The sequence below is a fragment of the Adiantum capillus-veneris genome, chromosome 18 (assembly GCF_014529385.1).
Source record: "Adiantum capillus-veneris isolate H3 chromosome 18, ASM1452938v2, whole genome shotgun sequence".
NCBI classification, from domain to species: domain Eukaryota; kingdom Viridiplantae; phylum Streptophyta; class Polypodiopsida; order Polypodiales; family Pteridaceae; genus Adiantum; species Adiantum capillus-veneris.
In genome coordinates, this window is record NC_140948.1 from 153,379,709 (window position 1) to 153,395,434 (window position 15,726).

The 15,726-nt window shown below is 43.5% G+C and overlaps 1 protein-coding gene across 2 annotated transcripts in view; it reads right to left on the minus strand.

The window, feature by feature from the left end:
* Positions 1–12,898, minus strand: part of LOC147436662 (carbon catabolite repressor protein 4 homolog 5-like) — an 87,054-nt gene extending 74,156 nt beyond the window's left edge. For both annotated transcript variants that reach the window (XM_086489486.1, XM_086489485.1), the window contains exons 1-2: positions 12,746–12,898; positions 12,428–12,653 (exon numbers count right to left, since the gene is read on the minus strand). In XM_086489486.1, the coding sequence (XP_086345612.1) occupies positions 12,428–12,653; positions 12,746–12,799 (280 nt within the window). In that variant the 5' untranslated portion in view covers positions 12,800–12,898. The remainder of the gene's footprint in view (positions 1–12,427; positions 12,654–12,745) is intronic.
* Positions 12,899–15,726: the final 2,828 nt, after the last annotated feature.

Sequence of the window (15,726 nt, forward strand, 5' to 3'; positions counted from 1 at the left end):
CACATCCAACCCTATGTGTCCGTGTACAAGCTACAGCATGACCAAGGTTCAATTCAATATAGTCAATCTAGAATAGAAAGTGATCTGGCACTTTTGTGAGTCTGTTCGCAGACCGTGCATGACCAGTCACTTAGATTAGATGCATATCCTCCGATTGCACACAGCATGATCATTAGCATTCCCATCAAAATCCATCATGAGAATTTTCCAGTGCATTAAACCTATTTTCCCTATTTTTGACATTTTTCACTTATAAGTGACTTTTGTTCGAAACTAGGTAGGGCAATTTTGCTAAGATAATATATAAGCAACCTAGCACTAGCACTATCTGGCAGAAGAAACCAAGAGAGCACAAGGCAATCTTGCAGCAGCATGCCCTCAAGGTGGCTCCTCAACAAAAACCCCCAATAGATTCCCAGCGTTTTCTTCAACCAAAACGCCAACACATCAGTAGCGTTTTCAGCTTCAGTAGACCAGTGTTTTCAGCTTCAGAAAACTAGCGTTTCCAGCCTCAGCATACTAGCGTTTCAGCAACCCATAATCAACGTTTTCAGCAACCCTTAGCCAGCGTTTCTAGCCCCATTTGGACAGCGATTTCAGCCATCGATAGCCGTCCGAAACAGCCAGCAGATCCATCGACTTTCAGCCATCAGATTCAATTTTCAGCCATAGTCTCGTCCTCGTCGTCCACCCCGTCAGCATCGACATAGTCATTAGACTTGCATCAGCATCATTGTATCAGATTGTGCAATCAATAGTAGACCACTCTCGCCATCGAGAGTGGGGCCCTTGGAGGAGGTTTTACAATGTCTCTGGTGTCGTATTCTCTTCTCTATCTCTCAGTCTCATGCACTTCCATTCACAGTGTCCATTCACTTTGTTTGTGTCCATTGCACTCTCTCACTAAAGGAACGGAAAGCTCTCCCTTCCGTAAGTAAAAGGAACCTTGAGCACAGTTTGGAGAACTCATCTTGTGCAAAGTTCAACATTCATTCCGCTGCACCTTACATTGATATTAGAGCTTTGGCAGTGTTCTGTATCACTCAAGGAAAGAACCACAGGATTTTTTTTGCTTGTTGCGGTCGCATGTAACCCAAGTCCTCTTGGACGTGTTGATTCCTAATCGTGTTTTTGAAGAGTGACAAGAAACCCAAGAAAGAAGGGCTTGTCCAGCCTCCCCTTGTTTCTCTTTTCACTCATTGAGAGCGAACCGTGCACTTACCGGCCAGCCAATCGACGTGAGGTGGGAAAAAGCAACCTTGGTGTGAGCGCAAGGCCGCCAAGGGGTGCGCCCGAGGAAAAGAGAAGAACTCAGGTGAAGAGAAGATCCTTCTCTAACACAGATTGCAAGCGAAAGAAGAATCTCAAGAACCTCAAGACCCTCAAGAACCCCAAGAACTCAAGACCCTCAAGACCCCCAAGAACCCAAGACCCACAAGAACCCAAATTCTTGTGAACTTAAGTATCAAAGCTCACAGTGCATGGTCATCACCCGAAGCGGAATGGATACTTTGCATGGAGGTGATGGGCATGAAAGTAGATGAAGAAGAATTCCCTCACCATGGAGGTTTTCCTGACCCTCCCCCTTCACCATCTACGCCAGGGATTGCACCAAATCCTATGGAGGCCTTGGTAAAATCAATGATGGACATGATGGCACAACAAGAAGCGACTCACATTGACAGGGAACGCGAGCGCGATGAACGCAAAGAAAGAAAAGCAGACAGAAAAGCTGCTATTGAGCGTGAGCGTGAGCAAATACGCTTGGAAGCCGAAGCAAGACGAGCGGCCTTCGAGGCCGATCGAGAGGTTCAAAGGACCTCCGCACTCAAGAATTGGTTCGACAGGTTCTTGCCTCAAAGTCCGAACTAGCCAAAGATGTTCGTAGTTCCTCAAGTGGCACAAGCCGAGATTCGGACTCCAACAACCCAGTCACAGAGAAGTTGACTTTCAGTAAGTACTATGGTAAGATGGATGCTACGGTTATTCATTCTTGGCTGCATCAATTTAATGCTTATTTTGCGACAACTAAGAAGACAGGAAATAGCAAGGTTTTGACGGCAGCTATGTACCTTGCCGGTGATGCCATCAATTGGTACCACGCATGGCAAGAGGCACAGTTAGCCGCGCACCTAGAGGAAGCCGACGAATTCACGCCCCTTTCCTTGGGCTGATTTCCAAGACAAGCTCAAGGCGCGGTTTATGCCACCTCAGTACCTCGCACAATTGAAGGACGATTGGCGCGCGCTCAAGAAAAATGGTATGCCACTTATGTCTTTCTCTAATCGTGTTTTGCAACTAGGTACCCAATTACGCAAGTCGGATGATGAACGCAAAGAGACATTCCTTTATGGATTGGACGAGTATATTAAGTATGATGTCGAGGTGCTCCATCCAACCGATCTCAACAAGGCAGTAGCGATTGCTCTCGCACAGGAGATGAAGCACAACAAGGGAAAGCCCAAGGAAAACAAGACTTCCACAAGTACCTCTCAGAACCCTCGGAATGGTAAGAACGGTAACTCTTCTAACCACTCTTCCAATAGTCTCTCAGAAAAGAACTTTCAAAATGAACCTAAGGGTAAAGCTACCACAATTGCTAAACCTAAGCTCACTCCAAATGAAAAGGTAGCACAAGGAATTTTAGGAGGATACATCACGTCGGAAGAGCAAAGCACTTATTCTAAGGAAGGTCGTTGTTTTCATTGTCACATTAAGGGTTACATTAAAAAAACATGTCCTAAGCTTGAATCGAATGAATCTAAAGAATCCACAAAACCCCCTTCCTCTGTCAATGCAATAAACGACAACACGAGTGTACCCCAAGTTTCTCATGACCTCCCATTGATGAGTCTCTCATTAAATATTATGGTCATATAACGGGGCAGCGTTTTGTCACATTGTTTGACCCATGCAGTATGCATGATGTGATTAGTCCCTCTCTTGTTGAGAAAGCCCGCATAGAGGTTGGTCAAAAATCTCCTCTAGAGATCTCTGGATTCGCTCCCGGTATGGACTCTCTCATCACGAAAGAGTGCCTTGATGTGTTGTTTACGGTTCAACAAGCTGCGTTTCGTAGAAAAATTTTTGTCTCTCCTCTCTCAGGATGTGATATGATTTTGGACATTCAATGGTTTCGTGAGCATAACCCTCTCATTGATTGGGTGGAAAATACGTTCACTTTCAATGCCAAAAGTAACTCTCCCATTGTCATTAGTGGAGAGCAAGTTGTTCATTCTCCCTCTCATTTCTAATGTGCAGGCGAAGATTGAACAGAATCAGGAGAAGGAGACTCTCTCCGTCTCTTCTTCTCCAAAGCATGTCACGCAGGATTTGCATGATGATTTGAATGATAATGACAAGCATGAAGAATTGCATGACAATGACAAGCATGATGATTTGGATGATCAAGATGTGATTTCTCACGAGCATGATGATTTGTATGACCACGATGTGATTGTTCACAAGAATGATGGGTTAGTTGATATTGTTTCTAGTGAAGCTAACCTCATTGCAAATTCAATCAATCACCAAGAACCGATCTTGGCTTTCGAGTCAAGGTCCAAAGAACCCCCACATCAAGATTCGATAGGTCTCGAAGAACCGATCTTGGCTCTCGAGTCACGGTCCAAAGAACCCCCATAGGAAGTACTATGTTGTCACGTGACACATCCAACCCTATGTGTCCGTGGACAAGCTACAGCATGATCAGGGTTCAGTTCAGTCAAGTCAGTCTAGATTAGAAGTGATCTGGCACTTTTGTGAGTCTATTCGTAGACCGTGCATGCCCAGTCACTTAGTATAGATGCATATCCTCTGGTTGCACACAGCATGATCATCAGTCTTTCCATCAGAATCCATCAGGGGAAGTTTCCAATGCATTTATTTTCCCTATTTTTGACATTTTTCACTTGTTAATTTAAGTGACTTTCCAACAAAAGTAGGTAGGGCAATTTTGCTAAGAAAATATATAAGCAAACCAAAGTTAGCACTAAATGGCAGAAGAGGCAACAAGAGCCAAGCTCAGCAGGCAACTTCTCACAAGACCCTTGGCAGTACTCCTTCCAAGCAGCAGACCCCCATTGCCTAGCGTTTCCATTGCCTAGCGTTTCCAACCAGGATCGCCAGCAGAAGACCCAAGCCATCCCAACGTTTTGCATCAGCATCAGCATCAACGTTTTTGCATCAGCCCTCATCGCCAGCAGATGATCTCAGCCATAGCGTTAATGAAACCCAGCAGCTAGCGTTTTTGAAACCATCTTCCTAGCGTTTTTGGTTCCATTTCAGCCTTGCAGATCCAGCCTAAGCAGCGATTTGCAGCAGTAGAAGGACCGCAAGATCAGCCCCAGAAGACCTCAGTTTTCAGCCTTGAAGATCATCAGTTTTCAGCCCTAAACCTGCAGATTTTCAGCGTCAAAGACCCACTGAAAACAGCCCCAAAATCAGCATTTTTGGCTCAGTCGCAGATTTCAGCCCATAGCATTTTTGGACAGCAATAGAAAGATTGCAAATTTCAGCCCTTAGGTCGACTTCGTCATCATCGTCGTCATCGCCGACATAGCCTACACTTGCATCAGTCCCATGCATTCCATTTGTACCAGATTGTGCAATCATAAGTAGACCACTCTCGTCGACGAGAGTGGGGCCTTCGGAGGAGGGTTTTACAACGTCTTTGGTGTCGTATCTCTCAGTCTCATACACTTGCACGCACAGTGTCCATTCACTTTGTTTGTGATCATAGCATTCTCTCATTAAGAACGGAAGGCTCTACCTTCCATAAGAACAAAAGGAACCTTGAGCACAGTTCGGAGCACTCATCTCGAGCAAAGCGCAAACATTCATTCCGCTGCACCTTACATTGGTATCAGAGCTTTGGCAATGTTCTGTATCACTCGAGGAAAGAACCACAAGAATCACAAGAATTTTTTTGCTTGTTGCGGTCGCACGAACCCAAGTTCGCTTGGATGTGTCGATTCCTAATCGTGTTTTTTTGAAGAGTGACAGGAATCCCAAGAAAGAAGGGCTTGTCCAGCCTCCGCTTGCATCTCTTTTCACTCATTGAGAGCGGACCGTGCACTTAGCGGCTAGCCAATCGACGTGAGGTGGGAAAAAGCAACCTTGGTGTGAGCGCAAGGCCGCCAAGGGGTGCGCCCGCGAAAAAGAGTAGAACTCGGGTGAAGAGAAGATCCTTCTCACACACAGATTGCAAGCGAAAGAAAACCTCAAGAATCTCAAGAACCTCAAGACCTCAAGAACCCAAGAACCCAAGTTCCTCGTGAACTTAAGAACCCAAGAACCGCAAGAACCCAAGTTCCTCGTGAACTTAAGAACCCAAGACCACAAGAACCCACAAGAACCACGACTTCAGAATGGTCATCACTCGAAGCAAAATGGATACTTCGCTTGGAGGTGATGAGCATGAGAGAGGCGAAGAAGAATTTTCCCCACCACGAGGTTTTTCCGACCCTCCCCCTTCCCCATCTACGTCGAGGATTGTACTAACTCCTATGGAGAAGTTGAAGCAGTTGTTTAAGGAAAGACAGTTAGAACGCGAAGAAAGAAAAGCAGAAAGAAAGGCCTACGAAGAACGAAGGGCAGCCATAGATCGTGAATACGAAGAAGGAATGGCAGCCATAGAGCGTCAGTACGACTTGGAAGAAAAAGAAAGTCAAGCCAAATTTGATCGCGAGAACAAAGCAAGACAAACAGAATTTGATCGCGAGAACAAAGCAAGAATGCAAGAGATGTTGCGACTCTTTTCTTAAGTGCAGGCACAGATACAAGAGAGTCGGAAGAAGGAGACTCTCTCGGTCTCTTCTTCTCCAAAGCATGATACACAGGATTTGCATGCTGATAAGCATGATGATTTGAATGATAATTATAAGCATGATGATTTGAATGATAATGCAGAGCATGATGTTTTGGATGATTATGAGAAGCATGATGATGATTTGGATGCCAATGACAAGCATGATGATTTGCATGATCAAGATGTGATTTCTCACGAGCATAATCATTTGCATGATCAAGATGTGATTTCTCACAAGCATGATGAGTTGAATGAAGATGATGTGATTGTTCACAAGGATGATGTATTAGTGGATGCTTTTTCTAGCGAAACTAACCTCGTCGTAGATTCGATCAATCACAAAGAACCGATCTTGGCTTTCGAGTCGAGGTCCAAAGAACCCCCACAAGACGATTCGATCATTCAGGAAGAACAGATCTTGGCTCTCGGGCCTAGGTCTCAAGAACCCTCACAGGAAGTATTATGTGTTCGCATGATTGATACGCATGCATTGTTCGAATGTTTCATTCGTGACCGTTTCTTGTATTTTAGTCAGCATCTTTATGTGATCCCTTTTGCTAGGCATGAAATATTGTATGTTGAGCACGTTTCTCTTATGAATGAGCACGAACGTATGCGGATTTATCATGAAAAGTTGAAAAGTATGTATGTACGGAAGTCATATTCCATATCTCTTCCTTGGCATGACACAGTTTCCGAACGAGCACATGAAAGTATGAGCACCAAGCGTGGGCATTTCCATTGTGTTTTGCCACAGTGACACATCCAACCCTATGTGTCCGTGGACAAGCTACAGCATGATAAGGGTTGGGTTCAGTCAAGTCAATCTAGATTAGAAGTGATCTGGCACTTTTGTGAGTCTATTCGTAGACCGTGCATACCCAATCACTTAGTATAGATGCATATCCTCTGGTTGCACACAACATGATCATCAGTCTTCCCATTAGAATCCATCAGATTCCATCAGGGGAATTTTCCGATGCATTTAGCCTATTTTCCCTATTTTTGACATTTTTCACTTATTAATTTAAGTGACTTTCCAACAAAAGTAGGTAGGGCAATTTTGCTAAGAAAATATATAAGCAAACCAAAGTTAGCACTAAATGGTAGAAGAGGCAACAGGAGCCAAGCTCAGCAGGCAACTTCTCACAAGACCCTTGGCGGTACTCCCTCCAAGCAGCAGACCCCCATTGCTTAGCGTTTCCAACCAGGATCGCCAGCAGAAGACCCAAGCCATCCCAACGTTTTTGCATCAGCCCTCATCGCCAGCAGATAATCTCAACCTTAGCGTTAATGAAACCCAGTAGCTAGCGTTTTTGAAACCATCTTCCTAGCGTTTTTGGAACACAGAAGCCCAGCATTTTTGGTTCTATTTCAGCCTTACAGATCCAGCCTAAGCAACGATTTGCATCAGTAGAAGGACCGCAAGATCAGCCGCAGAAGACCTCAGTTTTCAGCCTTGAAGATCATCAGTTTTCAGCCCTAAACCTGCAGATTTTCAGCATCAAAGACCCACTGAAAACAGCCCCAAAATCAGCGTTTTTGGCTCAGTCGCAGATTTCAGCCCATAACATTTTTGGACAGCAGTAAAAAGATTGCAGATTTCAACCTTTAGGTCGACTTCGTCATCGCCAACATAGCCTACACTTGCATCAGTCCCATGCATTCCATTTGTACCAGATTGTGCAATCATAAGTAGACCACTCTCGCCGACGAGAGTGGGGCCTTCGGAGGAGGGTTTTACGTCTCTGGTGTCGTATCTCTCTTCTCTCTATCTCTCAGTCTCATACACTTGCACGCACAGAGTCCATTCACTTTGTTTGTGATCATAGCATTCTCTCATTAAGAACGGAAGGCTCTACCTTCCATAAGAACAAAAGGAACCTTGAGCACAGTTCGGAGCACTCATCTTGAGCAAAGTGCAAACATTCATTCCGCTGCACCTTACATATGTGTTCGCATGATTAGTCAGCACGTGTTGCTAAATTGGCTTTATCTTACAGAAAAATAATTCTAAATGAATTATTGGATTTATAAGTGAGGGTTTTCTCTCTTGGAACACAAAGGAAAAATAATTCTAAATGAATTATTGGAACTTTAAGTGAGAGGGTTTTTATCACTGGGGACATCCGAGTACAGAGTATTCCTAGTGCGTCGTTCGGAGTAATGGCGGGAGCACTGTGAACAGGAATATCTATAAAGGCCACCATGAACGGATACTTCTGATGTCACATTGGATGGGTGACAAGGAGCATCGGAAAGAAGTATCCGACCATCCGGGAACGGACATCTCTGATGCGTCATAGGATGGGTGACATAGAGCATCGTGAAGGAGATTGTACCGTAAGTTCGGTAGGAAAGAACTAGGTGATGGGTATTCTTGATGCGTCACAAGGTGGGTGACGGGTGCATCGGAAAGGGAATATCCATAGTCAGGAGGAAATTCTGAACTGTGTTAGAATTGTGCACAAGGAAAAGCAAGCACTTGAATAAAGATGGGTTCAGAGGAAACTTTGAGGAAAAAACAGATGCTTTTTGAGAAAGCGGGATTGCTTTTCGGGAAAGCAGATGCTTTCTCGCGAGGAAGTCTATGTCTGCATTGCAATTGTGCATGTGATTGCTTTCAGGGACGCCTGGGAAGTGCTGTGAAAGCATTGTTTTCAACTAATAAGATTTTATTGAGTTTTTGGGCAGATTCAGATTATTTTTAAAATACGTCGGCCGCCCACTTGATAAGTGGGCAGCCATCTGATAAATAAGGCACAGATCAGCCAACGTTTTCTCTCTCTTTTTTTGGCAGAACAACGCACTAAACCACCCAAAAAAAAAAAAAACGGCCACGATCTCTACGCGAGCAGCTATTCTTGCCCGTGGCCAGGAGCTATTAAAGCATCATGCACTCACTCAAAGGGGAGGATCAGTTTTTGCAAGAAGGAGATGCTGCTGCAGAGTTCACCCGCAAAGAAGACGTTTGCCGGTGATGCCCATGGCTGCCCCAAGTGTACCCGATGTCGCCAAGACCCAGTGGCCTACAGAGCGTGTTTCCATCGCGACAAGCTGCTGTTTTTCTCTGTTTTCAGTCCATAAATGTCGTAGACAGGGCTGATTTAAGAGAAGGGACCCGAGAACACACCTCTTTTGTGTGTAGGATTGGAAAAGAGGATTTTCTATGTAGAGATCTCTTCCGAGGAATTGCTTTTCGAGAACGGAGTTGCATTTCGAGCGTCGAAACTTTGAAGGTAACAATTTTCATGTTATGATCTCTGAGTATTTAATTGCAGGTGTACTTCCTCTTCGTGAGGGAGTAGGAGCAGAGGAAGGCACGAGCCTCTGCAGGAGAAAAGGGCTCTGAGGAACTAGAGCTAGATCAGCCCAAGGGTTTCGTACCCGAGTTTGGGAAGTAGATCCACGGATCGGAGAGAGGTAGTCTCTCAAGTTGTGATCCGGAAGTTGGGATTCCCAAGTAAGGACTTCGTGTCCGGGAAAGCAGAGTTGTTCTGCGAGAAGAGGACTCTGGAAACAGAGTTGGAAAAGAGAGTTGCAAGGATGTCATGCCCTAAGTCTGGAAGGTGAGATCCAGAGTCGAGAACCTTGGTTCTCAAGGATTTGGAATAAGGAACGGAAGTTCCTTGAAATAGGGTTTTGCCCTAGGAATCGGAAGCTGAGGCTTCTGGAAACCATCAAGTCTTATTCTAGAACGAACGTGGTAATACGTTCGGTTCAATTGCTTGTATAGACTTCTCCTCAGTAATAAAGATACTATTACGGGGGGGGGACCAGCCCATCTTCTGGTCCCCAGTACTGTGTCGATCTTCACTCTCTCTCTCTCTATCTATTTCTCTCTATATCCTCTCACTTCAGTAATAAGTGATAGATCCTATTTATCCGAATGTATTTTACATTGTTTTGCGCTCCCGTTTGTGACAGCACGCATTGTTCGAGTGTTTCATTCGTGATCGTTTTCTGTATTTTGGTCAGTGTCTTTATGTGATTCCTTTTCCTAGGCTTGACATATTGTACGTTGAGCACGTTTCACTCATGAATGAGCGCGGATGTATGCTGATTATTTATGAAAAGCTGAAATGGCATCTCTCTCCCCGGACTCGGAGTCTATCCTAAGAGTATCCTGGGAATATATGTGATCTAAGAGTCTATGCTGGGGTTTTTGCACGTTCTAGACGCGATGGTTATATCAAAATTTTGAAATTCTGAGCGCTTAATTTTCTGCAGCAGCTTGTAGCAACCTCGACATATCGAAGCTTGGCAGTTTGATTCCTACATTGCAAAGCATTGTGAGGTTTGCAGCTACGGCTATGTATGGCACATTGTGGTGCTATTTGAGAGGGAATTCACCTTGATCTTGTGTATACAAGTGATGCTTTGGGATATGACTTTCGGATTGTTACACATTCGGATGCATCTTTTTTTTAACTATGTGGGGCGTTCCAAAGAGTGGTTTTAGCACGATTTTTTGTGCAATTTATGCTATGTATGCATTTGCGGATACAGCTTGAGCTAGGTATAGCTCATAGGTACCAGGTTCACAAGTTTACAGGTGTTTCGGACAAGTGGAGTTGTCCATAGAGCTACTGGTGCAGGAGTGAGCTCGGTTGTCATGCTTATGGTACATGTATGCCATATGTGGATTTGTGACTAAAACAGATTGGTCTCGAAAAAGTTTATGCACTTTTTATTTACGGTCTAGAGGTTTTGTGTTGCTTCTCTCCGTCGTGGTTGGAGAACGTTTAGTCACTTTTGACTTGGTGTATGACATCTATGAATGAGAGACCGAGTCTCACTTTTGCGCAATACCAAAACGGCTTCATTGATGCATTTTACGCATTGTTTGTGTTGCCAATTGTTTATGGCTCAGATGTTTGAGTTTTTACTCAGTTTACAAGGGAAACTCTGTTGGATTTCTCCCCAGATCCTCGCCATGTTTTATGCATATCTGCAATTTTGCTCTCTAATGGATTAGTGGTCTTCTCACTCAAAGATACCAACACAACACTCACTATTGTGGCCTTTTGTGCTGACATATGTTTCTCAGTAGTCAACGTTGTGGCCTTGATACTGACACAAGTGTTCTTGCAGAGTCAGTGCATAGCTTACCACCACTCTCCGGGACAGAGTGGTTTTGTGAAAGGCAACCTAGTAGTAGGGCTACATTGTCACTTGCATTAGACATGCAGTTGCAATTGGTCTTGGGTTCACACTTGAACTCTTGGCTAGGCAAGTGTTTTGGTGCATTTTAGAGGCAAAAAACAGAGAATTCAGCGTGCTGTAATTTCTCGCCAGGTTTATAGAAGTGCTCTAAAGTGCGAAAAATCACAGCTAACTTTGGCTTTTGGCCGTGGAGACTTCTACTACCGTTATGCTGCCGAAATTGGGCTAGAGAAGGGGAATTTCAGCTTAATAATAGTGGGACAGCTTGTAGAAGTTTACAAGTATTCCCAAGTGCAATAGGAATCAAGAAATACAGAAAGGGGCGCCAACCTTTGGGGCCAGCAGGGTGTCTTTGGCTACTTGGAAGCACTCTAGCTACCAAGACGTGAACTGTTTTGAAGTGGTAAATTCTAGTTACACGTTTATTTGTGACCTTAGTTTGTATCGTATAGTACAAGGAAGACGGTTTATCTATAGGTGAAAGCTAAAGCTTACCGCCCTTTAGTAAGGCTACAAGCCGGTTTCAGGTCCTACAAACAGGCTCACAAAATTGCCAGTACTAATCCTCTTGCATGTCCACATGACATACAGAGCCCAAGTCGTGGGATATTAGACTGTAAGTAGGGGAGATTGGGGAGTCCCTATATAGGGACCCCACCCCCTTTCAATTCAGTATGTGCCACTAGCAGATTAAGGCAGCGTTTTGGGTATCACCTCTCTCTAGTGTTTGTAATTGCACCTGCAACTCCCCTCCCCTTTCAGCAGGTGTTGCTTGCAAGTGTTGCACCCCAAGCCCGTGCGGTAGGCAATCGCCACACGGAGGACATTGCGGAGGAGGTCTACCGCAGTAGATTCCAGATCTAGTGGTTGCCCAGTCCCGACAGGAGATTTGCTCGCAATATCAAGCTTGACCATCATCTAATTCACCTTTTCCGTTGCACCTTTGACAAAAAATGGGGCGCCTTCGGAAAAGGCCACAAGGGACAAACACCAGAAAAAATCTAGTAAATCCCCACATGCCTAGAATCTAGAAAAACATCACAAGCCACAAAGAAGCCCTCACACAATAGATCTAGATGGAGAAACCAAGGAAATGACCTCCGAAACTCTAACACATTGTACCAAAGATGTATGACAACTGTACATGGAATTGTCTTCATTGAGTGTGAATGCACGGGCAATTTGGTCAATTACTAGTGCAATGTGAAAGAGATACCAAACACAATGGTCCTACTCTGTCACTTTTTTACCCACAAGCTATGGTCATGTGGTGTCCAACTCTCCAAAATGCTAAATTCATGTCGCATTTCTGGGATGCAAACTTTAGTCATAGCAACTTGTAAGGAAATGTTCGTTATGTAGGGCCAGGCCTCAGAGAATGAGTGAATGCGAGTGTCATGCTTGACTGCAAGTTTTAAAAAAGGCCAGAAAACTTAAGGAGGCATCCATTACCTTGAGGGAAGGTGTGTGATGTACAAGGAGCTCTCTTCCAAACACGACGAAGAGAAGTAAAGGCTCTCTTCTGGGGTTCCTCGGTTCTAGAGTAGCGCTCAAAGTGCCTTGATGGAGCTTGAGTTGCCTCCAAGTTGGAATGATCGTCTAGCTCGAGTTCAAGCTCTTTGCTTTTCTGCCGATTAGCAGCTGCCACTCCGCCCTGCTGCCTCCAAAACACGGCTATCTGCGCACGAATAATGAACAAGAAATGAAAGATGGTGTGTGTGTGTGTGTGTGTGTGTGTGTGAGAGAGAGAGAGAGAGAGAGGACGTCTACCGCACTTCGAGCCCGACATTCTTTGATGAGGGAGATGCATTTACCAAGCTGCATGATGAACTGCAGTAACGAATTCCCTTTAGGCCTACCCCGCTCAGCTAAAACCTCCCTTAAACCCTTTCGTCCATATGATGTATGATGATGTATAAAGAACACGACTAAAAAGAACCCTCAAGTATAAATGCAAATGAAAATTTTTCATGTAATGCAAGCACTAAATTGAAATCATGACACACATAGCCTATGGCCACCTTGCAAGCACAATGGAATCCGCAAATGTGAATTTGCTTACTTTGATCAGTAGCTTTAGTGATGCAAAGCGAGAAAAGAGAGGCAATGTTGATTATAAAACAAATTTTGGCATATTTGAACTCTATTCAGAACAGACAAGTCAACCCGCTCTTGGTGGTCCCGAAGTACTGCAATTTGCACTCAAAAGACAAAGCTTTTGATACAATTTCAACATTTCATAAAGCCTAAACCATTTTGAGCTGAAAATAATGCAAAATTCTTGTTTTCTCTCTTTTTTTCTTTTTTTCTTTCTCTCCCCAACCATTTTAAATTTCAATGGGCACAAGATTAAGTTTTTATCATCATTTCCTCTAAAAGCTCAGAGGGGCCCCCTAACAAAGCTAAGACACATTTTTTAGCTCAAATTGGGAAGAGGTGGGAGCCTCCCCTTATGATTTAAAACGAAAAGAATTTTTTTATCTCTTTTTTTTAATAAAATGGCAATCGACTATGTAGTGTGGTGGGAGAACGATAGAGGGTGACATTGGTGGAGTGGGTGGGTAAGTGCTTGAGAAGCACGAATACCCAACATGAGATACGGGACTCAGGGGATGTGTGTGGGTTGGGCTCTATAGGTAGGCAAAGATATGTCGTGCATTTATGGCCAACAAGGGCTTACATAGGAAGCTGAAGATGTGATGAGCCATCAACTGGGTGCAAGCAAGTAGCAACATGCAGTTTATAAGGATGTGTGATGACAAAGGCCTGTGGTAGTGGCACTGCATAGTGGGTTAGGCCAACTCATCCCCACCAAGGACATAGGGGGCAAGTTCATGGCAACGTCTAGGTTGACCAAAAGCTGGAGTGTGGAGTAATTCCTTAGATTATGGATCCACACCATCGATGGGCAGCAGGGAATAGGTTATGGGGAAAGCGGAGACAATTGATGTTGGAAGTCACAATAGCGAGATAAAATTGGGGGGGGGGGGGGGGGGGGTGTGTGACGTGAGCCAGGCAACTGACAAGTAGGAGGACAAATCACGAGCTTGATTGCAAAGCCAAGGTGAGCTAGCTTTTCCAATTGAGGTGGGTCATGGAGAGATTGAGAGGTATCATCTTTGCAATGATTTAGTGTGTTAGGGAGTACTGGTGGGATATTTAGGGCACGTTTAGCATGCAAAACAAAAGTGTGTGGGTACATGTTTGAATGTGCCAAGTACGAGCCACGATAGTGTGTATAATTAAAACCGATGCATTGACGTGTATATGGACGTTTGTTTTGAAAACCCATCTTGGGTCTGATTCCTCCAAACAAAGGGCATGTAAGGCCACAAAGAGAGAAAGTATGTGTCACATTGGGGCCAAAATTTGATGAGCTATAAGTCATTATTGATGTGATGAAAATGATGTTAGCAAACCATGTTGGATAAACCATCATTTATTTTGCATCCATTCACATTTTTGTATTTTCCAAAATGATTTTCAAAATTGAGAAGGTTTCCATCATTACCTTGGTAAAACAATTTTGCAAAAATTCATGAATTTTCATACATAAAAACTATCATTATGACCCAAAATTACCCAATCATTCTTTAATTATACCACAAGATAGAGCTTTCATGACCATTCAAGCACTGATTTTAAAGTAATTGACCATGCAACTTTAAAAGTTGGTGATTAATTCCATCTTACCAATTCCATACAATTTTAGCATGCCGATGCATAGTGCATGAACACGTCAATTTGGACATACGTGCCTCCAATCAAATCATAATGCAAGCTCAAAAATGAAATTGACCTCAAAGGTAATGTGGATCAAGCATTGCATATACATACTGTGTGTTCAACCTTTCCCTTTTGAAAAACCAAATCCAACTATCAATCATTGCAATTCCAATTACTCATATCCCACATCTAAAAATCATCCAAATCCAATTGGATTTGCCATTTTGGTTTGTGAGGCTATACACATTCACTATGGCATTTCAAAATGCACAAATCATATAAATTCTTACCATATCCAATCAAATTGGTAAACATGACAACGGTCATACTTATCAAATCATTTTCAATCGAGTACCAATTGAATCATCACGAGTCACTTAATCATTTTCAATTGAGTACCAATCGAATCATCCCAAGTCACTCAATCATACACACATCAATCTTTAGGTCTTGCAATCATCATGATTAGTGATGGACACCAACCAATCATTCTCTTATTGGATAGATAATGCCATGGAATAGGCAAACACGCAAAATTAGACCAAAAATTTATGCAATTAATCCATCAATTTCCATTGCATTGCTTCAATTGCATACTTGATCAAGCATATGTGAATGCATGCATGCTCAATTTCTCAAAAATAACCCTAATTTGACATAATCAAGCAATGCACACACTCCATAATGCACAAAATTTCCAATTTGGATCAATTTGAAATGAGATTAGGCCTATCCCTAATGCTAACACAAACATTTGATGAACAATCAAAAAGCATTTATGTGTCCCAGTTGACCATCAATCTTTAAATCAAGTAATCTTCAATTGGGCGCGCGTGCACACACACACACACACACACACACACACACACCTTTTTTAACCTATGTGAGATTAAGCATATGGGAACATCTTATTAAACTAATCATTAAATGGGCATGTTTTTTTTGGCAAATCTATGTTGGGGTACTTGGTGATGCAAGCCCTTGCAAGTAGTAGAACTGAGCGTACCCGTTCACACGAACCCACT